Source organism: Camponotus floridanus, unplaced genomic scaffold, assembly GCF_003227725.1.
Source record: "Camponotus floridanus strain SB8 unplaced genomic scaffold, Cflo_v7.5 scaffold53, whole genome shotgun sequence".
Classification (NCBI taxonomy): domain Eukaryota; kingdom Metazoa; phylum Arthropoda; class Insecta; order Hymenoptera; family Formicidae; genus Camponotus; species Camponotus floridanus.
The window spans coordinates 241,354-266,201 of NW_020229692.1; the positions used below are offsets into that span (position 1 = coordinate 241,354).

Consider the following 24,848-nt stretch of genomic DNA (forward strand, 5'->3'; position numbering starts at 1 on the left):
TATATATGTACATATGTACATATATATGTGTGTGTGTGTGTGTGTGTGTATGTAAATTGATAATTAATTTAATCAAATGACATTTAAATATCAAAATTAATTTCAAAATCAATTTTTTTTTATCAATTGATTAATTGATAGACAATTATATTGTAATCTCATGTTTCATACTAATTTATATATTGCTATATAAAAAGTTAATTAATAATAAAACTAATATTATTTTGATATTAAAATTTCAATAAAAAAATCAACAACATATGTTTCTACTCAGACAAATAAATAGCTTTAACATTTATTACTAATATACACGAGGTTTACACATTCAAATGTTCAAATATTGAAAATATTATTTTAACTTGCACACATTTGCTAAAGATAATATATATATTGCACACATTTGCTAAAGATAATATATATATTATCTTTAGCTAATATATTATAAAATACTTCATAAAAATAACATGGGTATATTATAGACATATATTTCGATTCTTAACTTGTTAAGAATAATTATAACAGTTAAAATATTATCTCCAACTTTACAATAACATACACATCGTCGCACAAAGAAATTCTTATATAGACAGGAATTAATTAAAATTCGAACTTAAATATAACAAAATCTTGTATATATGGAAATGACATTACAAAAGAGAGAAAGAAAAAGAGAAACGCAAGATAAAAGTTTATCAAATATTAATGTAAATTTTATAATGAAAAATGATATTATTGAATATAATTATTATAATTGTCATTATTTCTCTATACAAGATTTCGTTACATTTATAAGTATGAATTTTTTAATCAATTCTATATGATTATGATATGCAGCGATGTATATGTCATTGTACAATTTAATAACTGTTATAACAAGTTAACAATGGAAATATATTTATTTTAGAGAAAAGTTGCTATATATTGTTAATCGACGAATCTTCGAGAAAAAATTGACGAAAAAATTTCATCATCATTTTATTTATTTTTTTAAACCGTAAATTGTTATATAAGTAGTTATGATTACTGCATTTTGCTATATAATTAAGGTAGAAATATAAGTGATATGGAAGGTTAGGCATTAAATGATTTATAATGATTCGTCTAGTTGTAACAAGGTATAACTGAATGAAGGCCGCGCGAAAGGTGTTTTATAAGTAAGTATACGTAAGTTGTATACACGGATATATAATAACACTTGATCTCATTTACTTGATCTTATACTACACTAACATTGACCTCACATATGAAAAGTTGTATGTTTTATTATTTTATGATTAATATACATACATATTTTGTAATAGCTCTGATATATCGATGGACATGTAAAACATGAAATTACGAAAAGAGAGAAAGAAAAAGAGAGTTTTATTAGATTTTTAGAATATTAAATTTGTTGTAAATTATTTATTAGACTCGTCCAAATATGACGCATTACAGAATGGAATTTCATCAGATAATAAGAAATCATCACCCATGACAAAAAGAGCTTTAAGGACTTATACATTTATAGCAAAAAGTATAATGAGCAGATACTCTCAAAACGTTCTAATAGACCGGAAAATTCTTAGGAAAAATTCTCATATTTTTCATTAAAATTTAAAATAGAAGCTTTTTTCATTCGAACAAGATGTTAAATATCATAGATATGGTTAATAAATATATAACAATCTTATAACATCTTATTTTTTTTTCCTTCAATCGTTTTATAGTTATTGATTACGTATAATTGTGCGTCACTATCGAGCCTATTTGTGATCGTTAGAATTATGAAATCATACATCTATCACACTCAAACTGATCGTTAATTATAATGTGGTCGGCTATCATTAATGTTAATTATAACTAGTAATATCAAGGTATATTAAAAAATTTTAATTCTTTTATAAGAATTTTAAATATTTCTCGTCGCGTATTTCATTGATCACTTATAGTTTTTGCCATGAAATCTACTATTAAAAGAATTCAGTACTTTTAAGATACCTTGTATATACACAATGGCAATTCACTTTTTTGTACACGTTACGTAAACAATTATTTCAGCAATGCTGATATTTTACTGTTCCGCAAATTGAAACGCGCCTCGTTGCAAACGTTAATGTGTGTAATATGTGCGCGATCGTGGTTTATTGTTTTCGTAACTACACGTTACATAAATGATTATTCGAACAACATGTCGCTTTACTGTTTCGCAAATTAATTAATTCCATTGCGAATGTTAATCAGAAATTTTCGACACCGAAACAGAAATCTCCAATTACGCATTTTATCTTTGTTTCAAAAGGCGCTCTCAGGTTTTCCTGCTTTCCATGAATTGAATCACGGAAGGAAAATTCATTGTGTGCGGTGAAATCAAGTGCTATGATTCCGCGGAATTTACATAAAAAAACGTCGTTGACAAAGTCTTTATCTTTCTGTCCTATACAACTATCCATGAATCATTAGATTTTCTTGAATTTTCATGGACTGTCGTGGATAAATGACAAAACCGCATTGATTCCATCAAAAACGGATAAAATTTTTTTAAATTTATCCAAGATCAGATACGATTACGGAAAGATATAATTACGGAATAAAAACTTTAAAATTAAAAAAAATTTCACAATTTAATTTTAAAGTAAATAATTCCTATTAATACTCTGATTGCACTATAGCAATGCTAAAGCCATAGTATAATAAATATCAAAATATAAGCGCAATGTTGTAGTCAAAAGAATAAACTGGATATCCTTGGGATTTCAATATGATACGTATTCGAACTAGTCGATTTAATACACGTTTGCACCTGGTATGACATATCAATTTAGTATGTTGATGTATCGCAGGAATGCCGATATTTAATAAGTATAAAAAAATATAAATAATGCTTGAATTAAGAAATGCTATGTCTCTAAAATACGAGGATCTCTAAAAAATGGAGAATATATGTAGACATACAAAGATACATATCTAGCAAAATAATACTAATCTTATTCAGAAAAAACTATAGGAAGGAGAATTCAGAAAATTAAATTTAAAATACTTGATAATAAATTATATTTAATAATGTTTTAGATATAAAGGATTCTGTAGTTCTGTAGCTCTGAACTTCTCAAACCTTTAAAAGTTCGTAAATCATATACCGCTTTTATGGTAACTACAGATCCGTTTGGTTATTTACGCACATGCAGATAAACCTCGCCGAACGACCAAGCATTTGCGAAGCTCATAAATTCAGCACATTCATGGATATACAAGCATTTTTCAATTAAGAGAAAAAAAAGAATACAAATTAAAGACAGACAAGATAAATGCGCTGTATAAAGTGATTCTATATAAAAAGACAACAAAGATTTGATACTCAGATGCGTTAAAGAATATAATAAAAAATTATTAAAAAGATATTTTCTGTTTTTTTTATTTATGACAAAAATTCTCGTCGGTAATCCTCAATTTTCTTATCTTATCTTTTTCTCTATTATAAAACTATTATATAGTTGATATCGCTATATATCAATTTTTTAACATTTTTAATAAAACAATTTGGAAAAAGATTGCCTTTTCCTTTTGATTTTTAGATCTTAAAATAATGATTTATTAAAAATTAGCTCTAAAGTTGAAACTTTATAAAAGAAAAATTAGACCAAAATCCACATATTTAATCAAAAAATAAAATTCTGTTCATATATCAATTAAAAAATAACATTTTCTTCACATATTTTAAAAAACATTAATATAAATATCTGCTGTACTTTATTACACATTAAAAAATATTTTAAAATCTATTTTAAAATCTGTCAAACACAATTTCATTTTATCATTCATACAACGATGCGATAATAATACGTTTGCATAATTTATAAATAAAACATTACATACTGTAAAGAATGTGAACGTATAATCTAAAAATACTAGAGAATTCCTTACGTGATTCACATCATTTGCGGTTTTCTGTGGGTTTTTACTATTTGGTTAAACGTCCTTCGAGAAAGGTGACGATCGAGATAAAAAAAAAGATCGAACGTCATTAAGAGCAGGGAACTTCCTACTAAAAATAATTGGAATTGTGAGCCTGTTTGATTATTCCATATTCCTCCCACTCACAGGTGCCAACTGAGAGAGGTGAGAGTAGAAATATAAACATCACCCGCAGATTGTGCCGTGAAATCGTTGATTCTGCACGCAACCGTCGTCCAGGTCGTATTAATTAAGTGTTCATTCAAATTAAAGTAGTCTTTGGAAGGATATTGTAACAATGTTTTTAATACAGTTAACGATTTTCGTTTTATTTTTTATTAACTTCGTCTCATCTGCCGATCCCGATGTGGAACTGCAATTACTTCACGTGGTAAAGAATTATTTAATTTTTCATAGATTTCATATGTAAAATCATAAAATCAATGAGAATTGTTTTTATAGAGGATATGTGTGAACAACAAAATGAAAGACATTTCATTCTTTCTAAGAATTTTATTTTTCCCTGATTTTTTAGTCAGGGAAAAGTAATAAAAGTAATAATAGAAATAAAAAGTAGCATTTGATATTTCTTTTTCTTTTGAAAATATAAAATAAATATTACTTCTAAATTATTTTAAGTCAATAAAAAGCAGATAGATACTTTTATCATGCGAATCGCACAAATGTGTGAGTGTGAAGTTGAGAAGTTTTCGAAAGAAATTCAGAAATTATGAGAAAGTAATTTCTTGTACGTGAGACAAGTAACAAAACATTTGCATTATCGTGACAGTTTTGTGAGGTGACAGTGATGATAAATGGATAATAATGACATATTTTACATATGTACATATATAAGTATGTTCTGTTTCAAAGGTATTTCGCCATGGTGACAAAGTGCCCCATCGAGAGTTCCAAAATTATCCCAATGATCCGTATCGAGAACATACTTACTATCCGATAGGAGACGGGGATTTGACCAATGTGAGTAATTATAACGGTTAAAATGAAATACTGTATTGTATAATTAAACGATATCAATTTAACTATGCATTCAGCAATTGCATGATTTAATATTCAGAAACACTATATATTATAGTATATTTTTGCTATATCATATTTTTATTGCGTGCTTTTTAAAAGTAGATTAAATCACATGCTGTCATCAAACGCTTATGATAAGCTACCTAGTTAGGATCTATAAAGATAGTTATCTATTTAATAGTCTTCACCTTATATAACGCGAACACCACACACACATATCTAACATTTATTATTATCATTCAAAGTCTCAATATCTTTTTTTTCATAAAATAAAAAAAACAAAATAAATTCCTTAATTTTGATAAATAATTCTTATTTTGAACTAAAGAGAGGAAAATATTTCGGTCTAAAAAAACATTTGTGTAATCTTTCATCTCGTGATATCCATTTCGCGGAGACTTGTCTAACTATAACGTCTTCCCTCGCGCGATTAGCAAGGCAAGATGCGGGAATACAAAATCGGGACGATGCTGCGCGAAAGATACGATCAATATTTCGGACCGGATTACTGGCCGGCCAAGATCTATGCTCGATCTACGGATGTCCCGCGAACCCAACTGTCTCTTCAATTAGTCCTAGCAGGATTATTCCCGCCCTCCGAGAGACAAACCTGGAATCCACACTTGCCCTGGATTCCAACGTGGACGTTCTTCGTTCCGTACAAGACTGACAACCTCTTGTTTCCGCATTACTGTCATCGGTGAGTAACTTTACAGGAATTTGATTGCAGAGATATTATAACGAAATCCTTAAATCTTATTTTTAGTCTCGTTTTCCCGATGCTCTTTGTACTTTTTTTCAACATCTACAGGCATTTTATTTTATTTCATTGCTCTTTTTATTTTATATATTTAATCATTTTTTCTCTTTAATTCAAGGTGAAAAAGATCCGGAATAAAAAGAAAAAGATTTAATTATTTTATCATTTTTATATACTTTGTAACTTTCTCCAATAATATTTCAATGTAAAAAATTGTAATAAACATTATTATTTTCTCTTTTATTGATTTTTAGGTATAGAGAAGAATATCAACGGTTCCTTCAACTGAATAGTACAAAAGAGATAATTAATAAATACAAGAACGTAATGGATTATTTGACTGATCATTCTGGTAAATTGATTAACAGTACGGAAGCTGTCACTCACATGTACAATTTACTTAAAGAAGAGGTGAGCAATTATTTTCTGATAATAATAGAACATTTAAAATATATCCATTTAAATTTTTATCATTAATCATTTTTAGGCTGCGCAAAATTTGACGCTACCAAGATGGACCCAAAATGTTTTCCCTAATCCGATGGAAGAAATGATAGAAATGGATTTCAAACTTCGATCATATACGAAGACTTTGAAAAGATTAAATGGAGGTTGGTACAATTATTATAGAAAATCTCTCTAAAAATGTTAGCAAATTTTGATAATATTTTGTTTACCCAGAAAAAAGATCAACTGTATAGTATAAAATACAATAAAAATATTTTTTTTTTCAAAAATTCAATATCAAAATTCTTTTTGGCAAAATTAGATCACAAATACAATTATTTTATTGTGTTAATAATTAATTATATAGTAAATATATCAAGATGAATATGTTCGTCTATTCTTTAAAATTAGCGAAAAGGAAAGTATACATTATATATTTTATATTTTCTTAAATAATTTGATATAATTATTTTCAAAAGATCATATAATACATGAGATATATCAAAAAATTATATTCTCTTTCGCTAATCTTGAAAATTAGATAAATAGATGAGAATATCAAATATATATGCAATTATTTTATCCTGCGTTCTCTAAATCCGATCTACAATTGAATTCATGAAACGACAGTAGGAGTAAAGTATGTATCATCGCAAGAGGGAGTGATTTCCAACAATTCCTTTAAAACTAAAGGAAACATAATATTCATCTTTTAAGATCAAAGCTTTATGAATTCTTTATGAATTTCTGAGGTATTCTCGCAAAACTTTACTGCTGGCACAAGGCATTTATAACTTGAAAAGAATGCGTTTCTTGACTTATAATCATGCCTTCTCTTATGTTCAAATGAATGAAATACGCTACTAGTATTATAGATAATTCACTCTAAAAATATTTCTCATATATAATTGATACATTTTTTATTTCAATTATTTAAAACAAAACTACTAAGATTTTTATTATAATTTTATGTTATACCATGTAGGTATTTTGCTTCGCAAAATGGTGGACAATATCCAAGAGAAAAGAACAGGAAAATTGCCACATGATAGAAAAGCTTTTTTCTTTGGCAGTCACGAAGTCAATATAGCCGCCGTTGCCTACGCTTTGGGAACAAACGAACCAACGGTCCCTGCTTATGGTGCTACAATTATTCTAGAGACTCTCCAAGACAAGAAAGGAATTTACTACGTCCGAGTACGTTACATGATACATTTTACATCAATAAGATAAATCTAAGAGAAATCAAATTGATTCATTTAGATGTGCTAGATTTTCCCTACAGAACAATCGAGATAACAAATCTTTTGAAATATAGTTAAAAAAAATAGATTATTCCTTCTTTGTCACTTTTGTTATAATATTTTAATAATACATAAGAGATTTATTTTTCATTGCTTCGTTTTCACAGGTCTTACTGTGGACTGGCGTTACGGAACAACTAATTATACAGACGATTCCAGGTTGCACGGAATTGTGTCCCTTTGTAAAATTTCTCGATATTATAAAAGATGTTTTACCGAATGACGACGAGTATTATTGTCGGCGAAATAAAACAACAGAAGCTCATGTGCCACATTATCAATCATCTGCGACACATATAAACGACGACCAATTTTGGCGATACTTTTTCTTCGTCATTTTATTCGCGTTCACGTCGAAATTTATACAAAAATGATTTATCGACGCAGATATAATAATTCTAAATCTAAAATATTTATTGTCCTTTTTCTTCGAGAAACGTGATCTTAACCCAGGGAAATAGTTGCGAAAATAAATAGTTGCCACTCGCGTATTACGACCGATACCTGTATCGGAAATACTTTATCGAACTATGAGAGTACTCGGAAGGCCCAGCGAGGTTGCGGTTATACATTTCGCTACGTATGTTGTGGTTAGCGCGTTGATGTATTTTACCGCACGTGTTGTTACACTGTCACGTTACATACGTGAACTACTATGTACATATGTAAATAGCTGTCAGTATATTGATTTTATTGTAGTCTCAATATCGTAATCATTTTAAAACAAACATCTCATTCATAAACTCATGTTATCTAGAACGTGGGATTTTCAAAGCCTACATCGGATTTAATCAATCAATCATGCTCGTAAGTAAATTTTACCGACTAAAATCAATATTCTATGACATTTACTGCCATACAAGTATCTAGATATCGCTACTATTATTCGTTAATATTAATATTTTAAATAACATTGTATTTATGATCTTGTGTAAAAAGCTTAACGAAAATAAAATATTAATAAATCGAAAAATTGTTTTGTGAAAAATTATGGTGTGTTTTTTGCCATTTATTGTTATATATACACATAGGTACAATTGATAGTATTATGCAACCAAAATTAGATCTTCTAATACATATAAAATATATAGATAAATTTTTTATACGATTTTTTACATGCTGATAATATAATGAAGAAAATAATGCAGTGACCTGAAGATGTAAAAAGTAGACGTCAGTTTGACAGCCGTTTTAATGTCACAGCTAATCGGATTAAGTTCTCCGAATGCGAAATTGGAGCAAATTTGATTCCAAAATGAACAGATTGACTTTTCTATTCTCGTCGAGTTGAAGAGTTCAAGAACCCGTACGCGATCGAATAGCAACTTCCACGAGATAAAAATGGATACCGCGATTTCAATCGATACGTTTGTCACTTTAATTTGGAGAGTCGTTAAAATTGTAAAAGAGAAAAATGGCAATCCGTAATATCTCTATTTGCTCCATTAATATCTATATTTCATATAATGTGCGATATAATATTTACAGTGCGTTAAAATATTTGAGAAACACTGCTCCTGTGCGATTCGTGATCCTTCGCTTGTCGTTTTCCGTTCTGCATGGAATCAAGTATCTCGATGCAGATACGCGCAACCAAGAGGGGTCCCTGCACTTTCGTTACGGTGATTCACCTTGCGTGGCGAAACTACGAATGCGTGTGCATCTAAGATGCATCCGTTAAGGAGTAAGTACGTTTCGTATGAAGCGCATTATTTACATAACGATGGTTCTTGATGGCATACTGCCATGATAGGATATCATGATATCACAAATGATATACGTTTATTTTATATTCTTCTGTTATCAATGAGATTAGTACATCCAATGCGGTTGAAAATTAAAACGGTATAAAAAATTAATAGCGACTCCTCTCTTCTCCCTTTCTTCTATTTGACCCGGTTTAAAACAAGTTATTATTCGAATTAACACAAATAATTGCGTGGGTATAAATACAACTCTAAATTATGCTTGATAAAATTAGTTAACCTATTTTTCTTTCTACTGCTGTAAATGCATTTTGTGTTTTTACTTCTGTGATACGCCACGTATTTTATTGAAATATAAATTTAAATCTCGGGCAATATATTGATTCGTTTCCAATGAAGAACTAATCGGGATAATATCTCGAGATTAAATAAGAGAAACGTTTTCGGTAGGTGTAAGGGAAACGTTTTCGATATCCATAATTTGCTGTCTCCGATATAGTCCAGCTCCGTACTATTCGATACGCGCTACAAGCAACTGCTATGCTAATTTACACGAAATTGTACGAAATTATACAATGTGCAAATACGCTCAATTTAAATAATTAACAGTTGAATTTAAAGCTCCGAAATCTGAACGGGTCGTTAACGCGATTACTCGTTTGTCTAAAGTACGTCTAAAGTATCACTACTTTAGACGTCTAATGTACGAGAGATTTCTTCTCATTAGAATATATATAATCTGGTTTTGATATTTCTTTATTAAAATATATAGTCAAAATATTTAAATTTTTCCATTAATTAATATTTTAATTTTAAATTTTTTCGTGCTATTAGAAAAATCATTGCATGTTAATAAAAACAGAGATTTTAATAAATGTAATATATGTTATTCTTTTTCGCGAATTATTTATGAATAGTGATCACACACAACACATGTTCGGAGGCATGTGTACCTTATCATAAGAAAGGACAAATTATAATCGTATAAAGGTGAAGGTGTGGGAATGCATACCATCGATGAGTGGTAGCTAATGTTTCTCAAGGCAAGGGTTTCTCAATAGACGTATGATTGTTTAAGTGGAAGGTGCAGATATGATGTCGAAGAAGCATCGAGGAATTTCTAGTTTGTATTATGCAAATTTCATCGTCGCATATATATTTACCGTTATAAATATTTTCGAGATTTAGTCGGCTGCCAGCAAGCAATGTCGCAAAATTTTGTCAAATAAACAAGATAGAATATAATGTAATTATATAAATTATAGAGAGTACTGATAAATAAAGATATTAATATTAATAACATTAATAGTAAATTAATAGTAAATTTAAACAAAAATTTTGTTATTTATCATATGACAACAATAAATAGTAAAACGTAATAAGGAAATGTAAACATATATATAATATTCTATCTAATTTAATCATTATTGTCATTCGTTTATACTAATAGATGGCTAACTACAGATATAAACACATACACAATTGTTTCGACACAATATAAATTTTTCAAGATTATTATTATATTAATACTTTTTTTAAAAATAATTTCTCACTTTTTACATAAATTACCTTTTCGTTTTATTTTTTTTTTTTGTTAAAAAATATTTTATTCAGAATATCCTTATGTAAAATGCAAGAAAGGGCTTGTTATGAGTCCATCACGTATTTTTTACAAGTGCTTTTCTCGGCTGTGCAGCTTATTTCATAAATAAAAGATTGCAATGTAATGCATTCCTGCTGCAAGCATTCATATATAATAGTTACTGTAATATATCCTTTGCTGCCACTGCTGAAGGTCGAGGACAAAACTTAAGATTTGCGCACGTGCTCATGAAATGCAATATCTTTTGTTGTACAAAAATCCTGCTTTAACATTTAAATTTATCTTCATCTTTAGCATTCGATATAGTCAGACAATAAATGAAATGAAAAGAAACATATGCATGTCTATGCGTTCTGAGAAAGGAATATAAGTCTCCCGAAGCCGAATAAGATTAGATTGTTGGAAAAATCGGATAAAGTGGGAGTAGAAAGGTGGTAATCGTTACGACTGTTACCAACAATTACGAAGGATGAGCATTGTATGTATATTTTACAACGAGATGTGCGTACGACCGTGAGCATTAAATCATCGTGGCTTCTCTGGCCGTGTACTTCAAGTGGTATGTGGTATTTTCTTACATGCGTAATTCACCTGCGTGATGATTACATCATTTGAATCTCGAGAAAAGCGCTGCGATTTTCCGACCAATAAAATATTTTCCGAACAACGAGTAAGCGAGTTTGAAGTAAGGAATCTTTCGGCAGAGAAAACGGACTATCATTTTGGTGCAATTTTTTTTATATTGTAAAATTTTTCTTAATTAACGATTTTTTTATGCTGTGTGCATATCTTCTCGTTCAATAATATATCGAAATTTCGGCGAAATGTGTGTCCTTTATCTCGCGAAATACTAATGGCGGAATCGAGTCTGCGGTATGTGAGCGAGTGCATTATCAACAGCAACTGCGTTAAACCGGCAAATGCATTTTGTATGTTTCGGTAGGATTGTATCCCATGTCGTGTCGCCGGATCGCTGTGATATTCTCCGTGATAAAATCTAAAAAATATTAGCGTTACAAATTGAGGAATAGAGAAAGAGAGAGAGAGACAGAGACAGAGAGACAGGGGGAGACAAAATCCTTTAATCTATGAATCAATAACGGTTTGATGTAATCATCATCTCGGTGTAAGCTATAGAATCTCTAAGTAAAGTTATAACGCGTAATGAATAAAAATAATATGTATCAAGAAAATAATTTTCTCAATTAATTAATCGACGAATCTGTTTCTACGCAGATGCATACATGTAATCGCAATTTATTATTATTATTAAGAACCACATTATAACTTTTGTTGCGTTTGATTGCATCTCATAAATTATATGATACTAACGATAATTGCAGCACGTGAATTGGAACGTGTGACGACATAGCCAGTGATGCTCATTATCACGATAAGTACCTGATGTAACGTAATCAATTCCCGAGAGTACCGATGAGAAACGCGCAGCGGCCAAATAGTTTTCGAAGTTACGAGACTAATTACTCTTACCTAAGACCAGATTGTATGATAAAACGGATAACACGAGTGTTCATCCATGTACGTTGTATGCGCAACTTGTTAATCACTGATTATCGCAAAGAGAAAGAACTTATAATACCGTAAAAACCACTGAACAGATATAAATTTCCTTCTTATACAACTTTAATTGTAAAAAGTATCGAAAAATGTTAACGAATTATTGGTATAATTATTTTTGCTCCGTGGAAATAATTATTTTCTCAAAAAAAGAAAGAGACAAGAAATGTAGCTTAATTGATTTTATCATCACTCGATGTTAAAAATTGTGAGATATGCGTCCTGTTTACTAAATCGCCGGCGTCCATTCGTCGAAGTTTCGACCAAATTGGAAAATCGCGAGACGTGATTTCACGCCGGCGACGTGTGTCAGGTTGCGCAAACGTGACTCGCATTTAATCACACGCGCCTGTCGTTTTATATAACGCGCCTGCGAGATGCACATGGATGCATCAACTTCGAAGATGTTATAAATAAATCAGAAGATCGGAAGATTGCAATAATACGAGCGTTCTCGAAGCGGCACAAAAAGATTCGATAAAAAAGAAGAACTCACCGGCGACGAGTCCGAAGGTTGATCCTGTCCGCGAAGTGCATCGGTTGCGATTCGAAGTTATCCTTGGGGTGCATTGCACTTTGAAAATCCAATCCTATGCTGGCGGCACTCGAGCTGCCGAATCGGCACGCGTTTTGGATTCGTTGGCACACGAATCGACGTAAATCTTCACCGTCGATGCACTCCCGAATTCGCAGCCCGAACTTTGTCGCGTTCGCTCGGCGAATTGTATGACAGATAGCGAGTGACGCACGTTGCCAGGTTGCTGTCACGCCTCGGGCTTCTACGGCGGTGCAACATCGTAGGCAGCAGGTGCCAGGTAAGGAACTAGGAATCCAGGTGCCCTTGCTGCCGGCAACGTCATTACGCGGCCGCGACTCGCTTTCGCAATTTGCGCGGCGCGCTTCAGCGATGTGCGCAGTCGCGCGCCATTATACGGGGTGTCGAGTAAAGAACCGAACTCTTGATGTATATCTAGCAAAAAAGAGAGAGAGAGAAAAGTTAAACCTCGTAATACTAGTCGGAGACATAACTCGATAAAGTTTACATCGCAATAAAAAGATAGAGATATAAAAGAAAGTTGAATTGGTTATACTTAGTTTTCTAAGCATGCATGCTTTAATATCGAAGTCTATTTGAAATGAAGCATGCACGAGTAAAGCATTTCAATCATCACAACATAACCGTTTATCATCAAACATTGATTAAATCTTTCTTGCGTTTTCCTTAGACGAATATATTTAACATTCATACCTTGGATTCTTCTACCTTTGAGTTTCTTTTCGACTTGGAATTCTGCCACTCGGTCATTCCCGCGTCGTTTCTCGCGCATCGAGATGTCAAGCCATAGACATATAACGATAGGAGAACGGAATGCCACAGCACGATATAATACACTACTCTCATTAAACTCAACATTATAAAGATGAGCATAATCAATGAGGGAAATTTGAAATGACGAAGAGTGCGCCACCGTCCGCGTGCCTCTCGCCTCGCGCATGACCACGATCAACCTTGCGCGGCGACAGCGGCGGCGGCTGATCGCCGCTAATTATCAATGGCGCGATGACGCGACGCCGTACTACAAATGGCGGGCAAAGAAACAGCTGTTTATGTCACCGCTGGCTCGACATCTAGCGGAGCGCGGGCGCGATCGGGCACGCGTCGGCGACGACGTCGACGTAGGGTACGCCGTGGCGAGGAGACGCGTAGACGAGGAATAAGGAGGAGAACCGAGGCGGTGGTGCTCGCTGGTGAACCGTCCAAGAGGAACATGGCCGCCGGATGCTGCGGCGCGAAGAAGCAGAGGCTGGGCGTCGGCGGCGTCGGCGGCGGCGGCGCGACGCCGAGCCTGTCATCGTGTGACAGCACCGTTATACGACACGGCGTGCCTCACCCGAGGAAGCCCACGACGATCGCCCAACCGGAGATGGGCTTCTTCTGCTTCGACGTGCTCTATTGCCAGCTGCATCAGTTGGATCCGCCGAAGGCGCCCAACTTCAGCAACGAAGCGTTGTGAGTAGCTCTCGCTTTCGATGTATATGTGTCTTTCTCTCTCTCTCTATCTCTCTGTCTCCATCTTTGTCCGTCTCGTCTCGTGCATCGCGTCAGCTGTTATCTCCGTTTATCTCCGATGAGCCGCGCTGCGCTTCGCGTCACGAGGATGCGACTTTTGAGATTAAATTTCGAAATTAGAGAAAAAGGGACGGACGTAATCTTTACGCTAACTACATGGCAGATTTTTATATGTATATGTCTATATTATACTTCGAATTCTTCAGGCTTTTATTTTCGATATTTGACATTCGTCGAGAAGTCTATTCGTTACAGAACAATCGCATTATTCGCGCATTTATTTGAGTCTCGCGTGCAATTTATCTGTCGATGCACATTGTATCGATTTCTCGAATTCTTCTATAACGTTTAACGTTATGCCAACTAATGGGCGTTTTATAGCAAGCGATCAATGTATCACTTGCTGAATGTAAACAAGGATGAAATGATTCTCTATATCCTCTGTTTCGCTTGCTGAAAAACGCCCTGTACAGGTCAATGAGGCTAACGAAGCATATTTGTTATTATTATATCTACAGAAATGTTGTTAATAAAAATTGCTATATTTTATCGTACACGTTCTTTTATTATGTTATTAATTTCATCATCTCGAAAGAATTTATGATGAAAAATAAATCCAAAAATTACTATTATTCAGTAATTGTATATATATATATTTTTTTTAATTATTTCTTTTATATATAAAGCGGCGTCTACAATGAGATTTTAAGGAGACTTAAGGCGTAAGATTTAAGAAATTGACCAATCATAATCGAATATTCTCTTAATTCTCGACTGTGATTGGTCAATTTCTTAAGTCTTACGTCTTAAGTCGCCTTAAAATCTCATTGTAGACGACGCTTTAGTTTCTAATGATTTCAACTTTGGCCAAATACAAAGGAATATCGATATACTCTAACTTATTTTACTTATTTCCTTTCCATCCAATGTTTGTTGTCTGATAAGAAATAATGTGTCTAAATATGAAATTTTTAATATAAGTATGTCTTTTCAGCCCTTTATTTGTGACATGGACAATAGGAAAAGATATGAGATTACGGGGTTGTATCGGTACTTTTAATGCGATGCATTTACATGCCGGTCTACGCGAATATGCTGCAACTAGGTGAGACAATGCTCACATTAAATATATAACATAATTAACAAAAATAAATATATAATATAATAGATATAATTTATATATATATAAAAGATTTAGAGTGTATGTATATATATCAGAATTTAGTATAATACGTTATATTTAAAATTATGAAATAATAATCACGGTTTTTTACCTTTACATACGTTTTATCTGTGTTTTAAAGTGCATTCAAAGACTCTCGTTTTAATCCCATAACTCAAGACGAGCTGCCACGCTTGCACGTAAGCGTGTCTATTTTGCGGCATTTTGAGGACGGAATCGATTATTTAGATTGGGAAGTGGGCGTGCATGGAATTCGCATAGAGTTTCACAATGAGAAGGGTAATAAGCGAACGGCTACTTATTTGCCCAGTGTAGCTATGGAGCAAGGTGCGTATCCGTTAAAATATAGAACAGGTTTTAGAAATTTTCGAGACTATCTTTGCATTAAAAAATTATATTCAATTCGATATTCAGGATGGGACCAGATACAAACAATAGACTCTCTGCTACACAAAGGCGGCTTCAAGGGTCTAGTCACACCCGATATCCGTCGTAGTCTGAAACTGACTCGTTATCAGAGCGAGGAAGTCACCGTGAGCTATCAAGATTATATGACGCATTGTCACAATCGAAGATGCTAGCAGATCGCCTGGGGTCCTAGTCAGGGGCCCCCGCTTCAACGATCCGCTGAAGCTCGTTATAACAACGCGCATACAGTCAATTCGTCCCATTCGCAAAATGATAACATTCGATATAATAATTCCTTCGCATCCGGTCGGCAGCACTCGCAGATTGTGACACAGTCTAATCGTTCGACGTTTATACATCCGTTACCCTTACCTCCAATTTCCCCGGTTATAGCACCGGTACGCGATAGTCCATCCTTCTGGTGGGATAACGCAGGTCCGTCCTATCCGCCTGCGCCATTTTACCCTCGACCACCACATCGTTTTTCAACGCAGGAAAACACGGAACGTGCGGTACGTAAACGTAAATGACATTGGAAACGGTTGTTCCTCGCGATTTTCCACTGTTTAAAGTGGTGCGTATTTTTATGTCTCAGTATACACAGCCTCCCGTTTATGATACCACACGCTCCGTCTTGAGAATAATAACTTCATATATGATGGCACCGCTTAATTCATTGCTGTACTGATGTTGGGATTATAAGTAATAATATGCTGATTATTCGCGATATTAATATGTATCACATGGTGTTTATTTGCAATTTGAAAAATTAATTAAAAAAAATTATGCTCATACACACATTGTAGGTTTTAAATATTTTTAAATGTTATATTAATATAATTTTTAAAATGTCTAAAACTCTCGAAATTTATCAATAGATAAACAAAAAATTTTAAATATATCTTTTAATTTCTCATAAATATACTTTTTTCAATTATTTTTTCATAATAGCAATTAGCGCTGCCAGCATATTATAAAGATTTTGTTTTTTTTTTGTATATTTGTTTTATAATATAATTATTATATTTTATAAATATAAGAATGATAATGGGCACTTGTATAGGACAGTGAGTAAGTTTAAAATTCACTGCCTGCTTTACAAGATTTAATGTACAAACAGATGTCGGATTATTCCATTTTTGTATAATATGTATGACATGAAATATTCTTAGATATATATCAAGTGAAAATTGAAGAAAAATTTAAAGTTTTTGATAGAAATGTAATTTCTCTCTGTTTTAATATATATTTCTCGCTAATATATATATATATTTTATTCGTATTTTAGCGTGAGCTTTTTTGCATCGCGCGATAGAAAGATTTTCGCCTTAAATTACATCAATTATATATTTAATCACATAAAACAATAAACTTGACAAAGAAGTGACATCATCTGCAATTGATGATTTAGTTAGGAAAATATAAAACAAAGCATATATATAACACAGTAGAAAATATATATAAATATAAATAAATATTAGATAAATATTAAATATAAGTTAGATGTAAGCGAAAAAATATAAAGATCTCATTGTGAGTTTAAGATTAAATGTTTTTTCGATTGATAAATCATAATTTTGTGGTAATTACGCTAATTACACTAATTATCTTATGGTGTGCATTAATTGTATATGTATATATCTATATATTTCATAAATTAATCGCATCTTACGCCATTATATGCTAATATTACAAACTAAATATGTGACTATAAAAATTATTAATATATTTTTCGGCATTAAAATTTGATTTTTCTCTTAAACTGCCAGCTATTTTCAATAGCGGGCTTTAAACACTGCCAATTTTTATTCGCGCGCTCTATTATCTTTTATACTATAGTGAACTTCGTTAAAAATAAATAAAAACTGTTATTGTATCTTTATTATATTATATCTATGCTATTCATATTGGTTCGCGTCATTATTTATTGTATAGTCTTTGCATCGATAATAATTAGTGAGTTCCTGAAAAAGATCTTGCCTTCTGAGTCTCGGCATAAACGTCCAATTAACTGCCATGCATACCTCATTCATGTATGCGCTCATTTGGCCTATGGGACTCTATTTATGTAACGATTTATGCATATATGACTTTTATAATTAAAAACGAAAAATAATTCTAACTAATATTGTAATTATATTTTACGATATATATACTAATATATAAATTATATTCATGTTTATTGAATTTGATCTGTAAAATACAATAAAAATGCACTTACAAAGCAAATTTCTAATATTATTAATACAATTAAATAGCATTAAATATTAATTAAATTCAAATAATCATTGTATGATATAAATTTGCTGAATGAATTATTTTGTAAAATTGCCATAGAAATTTATATATACTTACATATTTCGTAATTGCACAGAGTAAACGTACAATGTTTGTGTGTATAATTTAGCCTAATCTCTTTTTCAATAATCAATAAAATGTAATGCAAAGTATTACATAAAAAAAATATTAATAATTTTCAAAACAGCTTACATATTTATAACTTAATTATAAATTATTATAAGTTAATTAAAGTTTAATTATAAATTATTATAATTTATTGTTATATATGATATCATTTTTTGCTCTAATATATTAGTACAATATTAATATGTAATTATACAAGGAAGCACATATATCTGTTTTGATTGCATATTAATAATGGAACGAAAATTACAAACCATTCTTTATTTTCATTCATAAGTCGGATGTAGCAAATTAAGGAATCACAAATATATGTATATATAAACTCGGTGATTTTATGTTAGAACACTACAGGCAACTTTTCACTGTAACAAAAAATAAAATAAAATTTTATATTATCATGAGAATTATTATAAAATCAATTTTCCTCCAAATATTGTTTCTCCTTTCTTCCTTTAAAGACTTTAATGTACATCTGTTTCGCATCTGTTACGCACGGAAAACGGACTCTTATCTCATTCGAATATAACGAGAGTACGAAAAGAGCGCAATTCAAAGAAAAATAAAAAAAATACATCTATATATAAATATATAAATAAATTAATATATATAATATATATTAATTCTAATCGCGCAAAAGAACAGCTGCGAGATGGCGCCGCGGTGTGACGCGCGCGAGTAGACGCAACCGGCGTCGCGACGCACAACACAGCCGGCCTGATCGCGTCGCGTCATAGATGGGCATATCGGCGGCAATCGCGGTGCTGGGTCGCACGCGTATCTCGTACACGAGCGTGAGAGCGCGTACACGGCAGACGCGTCATCGTCGAGATTGTACGCTCGGTGACAGTTTCCCACTTGTAGGCGGTCGACGGTCATCCTTTTTCCAGCGGTCGTCCGGCTGACACACGACGGGCGTCGACATGTTGCCGTGTTCCGGACGAGTCCTCGAACCGCGTATCGTTTCCGAGCCGCAATCGTTTCATTTCGCCCGACAAGTTGCGAATCCAGAGAAATTGTGCGTCTCGTCGCTCGTCGTTAACGACGCGATATTTGTGCGATCTTTGTTCGCTCGCGCAGACTTGCGTTGCGTTTCCGTGTACGACGTAGTTGGGTGCCGTTCTTCCACCCTCCTCAAAAACGGAAGGTGCGTGACAAAATCTCATCGGGTGCTCGCCGAAAGGCAGGATCTTTTATAGTTGCCGCGGTAAGTAGACTGTGCGGAAATCGAAAATTATACGAAAGAATCATATCACTGACATCCGTTGCTTTTACTCGTTACACTCTGATGATTTTCGTAAAAACGTTATGCTAGATAGACCAAAAGATACAATCATTTCGCATTTCTTTCATCAATAAGTAGTAATTTTTAAATTTGATCTTCATATTATGTAATTTACGAATGATAAACTTGAAGGGGAGATCAAAAATACATGACCCATATAATATAAAGAATTAAAGATTTAATTTTTTTTAATTCGATCAAATAAACGTTATTTATTGGCAGCGATTATGATATATACAGTAATTACTGAATCACAAAACTTGAATAAGGATTAAAATACTCTACATTTTTTTTAGAAGGGGCATATTTAATATACTTTCTTAAAAGTAAAAAAAACAACATGCATTGCATTGCATATAATACTTAGAATTTTAATAACTGCCTATTGTGTCGAAAAATAGATTGAGAAATTTATTCGCTCAAAATTCGACATAAAATTACTCTGATCAAATATTTTTTCAATAATTATGTAATTAGCAGTATAATAAAAATTTTAAAGTTTTTACGAATTTTAAAATGTTTCATGTTTGATTAGTCATGCGCTCAATATGCACACAATGTTATGTATGTCTTTGTATCAAGTACTTTCGCATTACGCGCATATTAACGTGTAATTAACATATTTTGATATTCGCATATAATATCTAATCTGTGAAAGTATTTCTCGATTAAATATAATTAATTTACAAACGATTAATAAATTTTGCATATAAGATCTCGCGTAAGAAAAAACGACGCACCACCAATCAATCTTTAATTCATTGTATACCGTATCATTTCTTATCACACAAAACGCATTTTTCACACTACAGTCATAAGAAATACATTGAGAGGTATTTACTACAAGCGGAGACTCGACTCGCGAGAGAATGAATGAACGTTGTTTTGATGTCGTCGTTTGCATCGACAGAGGGACGGGCGGAAAGGACGGCGAGGCGAAATGGCGGGCGATGAAACAGCTGTTTTGGCGCGCGCCGCGCCATCTGGCGGGGCGCGCGCGCGGCACGGCACGCTAGACGACGGCGGCGGCCGCGACGGACGAGACGAGACGAGACGAGACGAGACGAAACGAGAGTGAGAGACGCATACGCGGGTCGTAGACCGTTCGGGTCCGCAGTTCGGGTCGTGGTAGTCGACAACGACGACGGCTGAGAGAGAAACATGGCTGCCGGTTGTTGCGGTACGAAAAAGCAAAAGCTGAACAACAACCCCACGGGTGCACCGTGCAACGGCACAACGGTATTGTCGAACGGTACGCGTATACGTAATACGCCAATCGTGCAACCCGAGATGGGCTTCTACTGCTTCGATGTCCTCTACTGCCAACTGCACCAACTTGACCCACCAAAACCGCCCAACTTCAGCAACGAAGCATTGTGAGTGGAAAAACCACGCTGGGCTAGAGCTTACCTAGCACCTCTCCGTTACTTCTTCCCTGTCCCCGCTGTGCGTTGCGCCAATCGCATCTCTCTCGCGCTCGTGGCTTTCCCGTGGCTTGCGCGTCTTCCCCGCACCTCTTCCACCATTCCATTCTCTCCTTTGCTAAGGCGCCTTTTTTCTTTCGTTGCCTCTCGTCCTCTTTCTCCCGCCACCTACGCCAGCCTCTTTGTTGAAACCGCTCTCGCTTTTATGTTTTCGATCACTGTCGTTGCATTGGATGAAGAAGAGAAGGAGGAGAAAAGAAAGAAAGGCCACGAATACATTCGCAGGCTCCTCTTCGTCTATAAGATAAGATGCGCGTCTTGCGTCTTTTGACATCTTCCGCTCTGATTGTGAACTGTCAACCTCGTGCCGAGGTTATGCAGAATGCATTGTTTAGCTTCATTTATCTATATGTAAACGCTGGAAACTTTCTGCCTTTGTTTTACACGCGTTAACTCTCTCTTTCTTCGATTTGTAAGAAATAAAAATCAATTTTCATATTATGCTTTGTCCCTTCGTTCTATTTTGCTCCTAATTAAATATATATTTAAATGTATATATATTTTCTTAGGAATTATAAAAATATATAAGAATTGTAATTATTGATTAATTTAATTTAATTATTAATTAATATGGTATATTTTATGATATACTTCTATGTTTGTATTATATAATTATTTACATATAAAGATAACAGAAATTCTTTATTTAAAAAAGATTAGTTATTAGAGCTTTATATTGCTCACATATCTAAAGTTATATCAAACATTCGATAATATTCGTAAGCTTTTTTAAGAAACAAATCCATTAATGCATCGTCTTCTATGTGATTTATGATTATTCTATAATTAATACATTATTTTTCATCTTTTTAGTCCTCTGTTTGTAACATGGACTATTGGTAAAGATATGCGACTGCGTGGCTGTATTGGTACATTCAATGCCATGCACTTGCATGCAGGACTTAGGGAATATGCTACTACTAGGTAATATATCTTTTTATTTTTTAATTTAATTAGAATTATGGAATGTATTTTTAAATAATCAATTATATTTTTTATAGTGCTTTTAAAGATTCACGGTTCAATCCTATAACGCGAGAGGAACTACCACGCTTACATGTGAGTGTTTCTATCCTGCGGCATTTTGAAGATGGTGTGGATTACTTAGATTGGGAAATAGGAGTCCATGGGATTCGCATAGAGTTCCATAACGAAAAGGGCAATAAGAGAACTGCTACTTACTTACCTGATGTTGCAACTGAACAAGGTTTGTAAATATGTACATTATGTTAAATAAATTGTTGCTAGATTGGTCCATTGATCATTATGTTTTTTATATATATAATTTAATCTATCTCATTTAATGTCTTTTCTATAGGTTGGGACCAGATTCAAACAATAGATTCCCTACTACATAAGGGTGGTTATAAGGGCTTAGTCACACCAGATATTAGACGCAGCGTGAAATTGACTCGATACCAGAGCGAAAAGATTACTGTAAGCTATCAAGATTACATGACACATTGGCATAACCGAAGATGCTAGCAGCTGGCTTGGGGTCCTATTCAAGGGCCCCTACCTTGCCAAACTGCTGGCACATTTTGTTACAAAAATACTGTTGATACAGTTAATGCATCTTATCCACAATACAGTACTACTCAGTACAACTCCTTCATGGCCAATCAACAACATACATTAGTTATGGTTCAACCGAATCATCCCACATTCGTACATACACTTCCAATGCCACCAATTCCTTCAGTTGTGGTACCTATGCAGAATTATCCACCATTCTAATGGAATTATATGTATTGCATCCTTCAGTGCATATATTGTTATTCTTTACATAAACTTTTGTAAAGTAAAAAAATAAATTAAATTAAATGCATAAGAAAAAAATAACACTGAAGGCGGCTATTATGTACAATTTTCTATTGCTTGAATTATGGTGCCTATTTTATTTTTATTGTTCAATAGCATTTATTCTTTCTACCTCTTTCACGATTTCTGTAGTCCTTGTGCGATAATATTCTTCAGAGAACGAAAATGTACAATTTTGAGTATGGTGGCAATGTTCTTCCAAAATATTTGCTGTAAGCATAAATAATATTGGCTAGATATTCGTGTAAGATAGGGTCTTGTTCTCGTATTGTACAATTTTATGATTGTTAAATTGAAAATAATAAAAGTAATATTTGCGCGCGTGCGTGCAACGATGCAAGTTCAGTTTGCAATTTAACGCTTATCATTTAATACTACCAATCAATATAATGTAAATAGTAAGATTAGCTTTGCCATCATGCTAGGACTCATTAACTGGGAAACAAGTGATACAAAGAATTTCATAATAAAAACACAATGCTATCTCTATTATTAAAACTGACTATGTTAGTCCATCCATTAGTAAATTCATGCACAAATTCATTATTACTTGTTTATATTGCCCATGTTAAAAACAGATTTAAAGTGTCAGAATAGATATTTATACGAACAATAAAATATTTTGATTTTCTTAAAAATGGCCAAATAATAATTTCACATCAGAGTTTTTAAACAAATTCTTCAATTTCTGCAAAATAATATAGTGTGCTATCATATGCATACTATTGTTTAAAACTTAAAAGAAATTATTTTCTTAAAGTATAATTGTTAATTATTCATACTTAATATTTGACACAGTAATACTTAACGTCTATACATAATTTCTTTGCATTAATGGTATAAATAAAAATTTTTCTTTTGAAAACTTTTTTGTCGAGTTGCTGTTACTATCTCATATTAATTTATTTTTGCATGGATTTTTTGGTTTTTTTTGTTTTTAATGATGTATTCGGATTGTGTGTTGTTATTGGAATATAAAAGTGACATTAAATTAAATGACACATGTAAATGTTGTATAAATATTCAATGTTGCATATTTATACCATTCCTACAATGAAGTTTAAAGGCGTTTGAGAATTAATACGTTAGTTTAAAGTAGTTCAAAGTTTTATTACAGCAAAAGATTCTTTATACTATGTATAATAATTAAATGAGTAATTAAATACCATAATCATTTAATAAGTAATTATAATTAGATTATAATATTTTAATGAAATTTAATTTGAAAAAAATTACATAATTTGTGCTTTAATTGCTTCTAAATCAATAGATAAATATATTTGATGATCTATGGCATAGAACCTCTACTGTAAATAAACAATGGACTACATTATTAATAAAAGGAATATTAAGTACATATATAAAGTATAGATTTAAGATATATATTAACGAAAATGACGATCTCATTGTGATGTTAATTACTGTGCAAATCATGGTGATGATTCATGTTCATTATAGTATCAGATAAAATCTTTTTCCAACGCTTAAAAATTTTAAAATAATATTAAAATGCACAAAACATGATTATGTTATATTATTGCATAATTGGCATATCATTCAAGGTAAATAACACAAGATAGATATTTGAAGAAAAATAGCATGGAAAAAGGTGTACTAGAATATACATATGTGCATCTTAAATGTATGGTACTTTTAAGTAGCATTGTCACACAAAAATAGAAGTTTCAGGAATATTTTATATTAAACTATCATGCTTCTTAGATTCCACAGCTACGCGATAGCTGATTTCATTCACTGCCAACATAATCATTGTTGTAGATATACAAATCCTATTCTCAAAAG

General features: G+C 32.5%; 4 protein-coding genes across 5 annotated transcripts in view; 3 read left to right on the plus strand and 1 right to left on the minus strand.

The window, feature by feature from the left end:
- Nucleotides 1-13,152, minus strand: part of LOC105252011 — a 125,699-nt gene extending 112,547 nt beyond the window's left edge. For both annotated transcript variants that reach the window (XM_025412615.1, XM_025412614.1), the window contains exon 1: nt 12,869-13,152. The gene's annotated coding sequence lies outside the window, so the exon portion shown is untranslated. The remainder of the gene's footprint in view (nt 1-12,868) is intronic.
- Nucleotides 4,144-8,410, plus strand: LOC105254891 (venom acid phosphatase Acph-1). Its single transcript, XM_011263859.3, has 7 exons — nt 4,144-4,324; nt 4,807-4,914; nt 5,409-5,674; nt 5,989-6,145; nt 6,222-6,345; nt 7,167-7,378; nt 7,593-8,410. The coding sequence occupies exons 1-7, from the start codon at nt 4,232-4,234 to the stop codon at nt 7,857-7,859; spliced, it is 1,227 nt and encodes a 408-aa protein (XP_011262161.1). The 5' UTR covers nt 4,144-4,231; the 3' UTR covers nt 7,860-8,410.
- Nucleotides 13,153-13,934: 782 nt separating the features above from the next.
- On the plus strand, nt 13,935-16,827 carry LOC105254890 (uncharacterized protein CG5902). Its single transcript, XM_011263858.3, has 4 exons — nt 13,935-14,383; nt 15,438-15,548; nt 15,748-15,953; nt 16,041-16,827. Exons 1-4 carry the CDS (start codon nt 13,956-13,958, stop codon nt 16,205-16,207), a joined length of 912 nt encoding a protein of 303 aa, XP_011262160.2. The 5' UTR covers nt 13,935-13,955; the 3' UTR covers nt 16,208-16,827.
- A 3,882-nt stretch (nt 16,828-20,709) lies between these two features.
- LOC105254889 (AMME syndrome candidate gene 1 protein) lies at nt 20,710-23,676 on the plus strand. Its single transcript, XM_020028644.2, has 4 exons — nt 20,710-21,116; nt 22,038-22,148; nt 22,226-22,431; nt 22,543-23,676. Exons 1-4 carry the CDS (start codon nt 20,902-20,904, stop codon nt 22,707-22,709), a joined length of 699 nt encoding a protein of 232 aa, XP_019884203.1. The 5' UTR covers nt 20,710-20,901; the 3' UTR covers nt 22,710-23,676.
- Nucleotides 23,677-24,848: the final 1,172 nt, after the last annotated feature.

Coding starts and splice junctions, on each gene's coding strand:
- LOC105254891 (XM_011263859.3), top strand. CDS start 4,232: ATGTTTTTAATACAGTTAACGATTTTCGTTTTATTTTTTATTAACTTC. Junction 5,675..5,988: donor TTTCCGCATTACTGTCATCG/GTGAGTAACTTT, acceptor ATTGATTTTTAG/GTATAGAGAAGAATATCAAC. Junction 6,346..7,166: donor TTTGAAAAGATTAAATGGAG/GTTGGTACAATT, acceptor TATACCATGTAG/GTATTTTGCTTCGCAAAATG.
- LOC105254890 (XM_011263858.3), top strand. CDS start 13,956: ATGGCGGGCAAAGAAACAGCTGTTTATGTCACCGCTGGCTCGACATCT. Junction 14,384..15,437: donor AACTTCAGCAACGAAGCGTT/GTGAGTAGCTCT, acceptor ATGTCTTTTCAG/CCCTTTATTTGTGACATGGA. Junction 15,954..16,040: donor CAGTGTAGCTATGGAGCAAG/GTGCGTATCCGT, acceptor TTCGATATTCAG/GATGGGACCAGATACAAACA.
- LOC105254889 (XM_020028644.2), top strand. CDS start 20,902: ATGGCTGCCGGTTGTTGCGGTACGAAAAAGCAAAAGCTGAACAACAAC. Junction 21,117..22,037: donor AACTTCAGCAACGAAGCATT/GTGAGTGGAAAA, acceptor TCATCTTTTTAG/TCCTCTGTTTGTAACATGGA. Junction 22,432..22,542: donor TGATGTTGCAACTGAACAAG/GTTTGTAAATAT, acceptor TCTTTTCTATAG/GTTGGGACCAGATTCAAACA.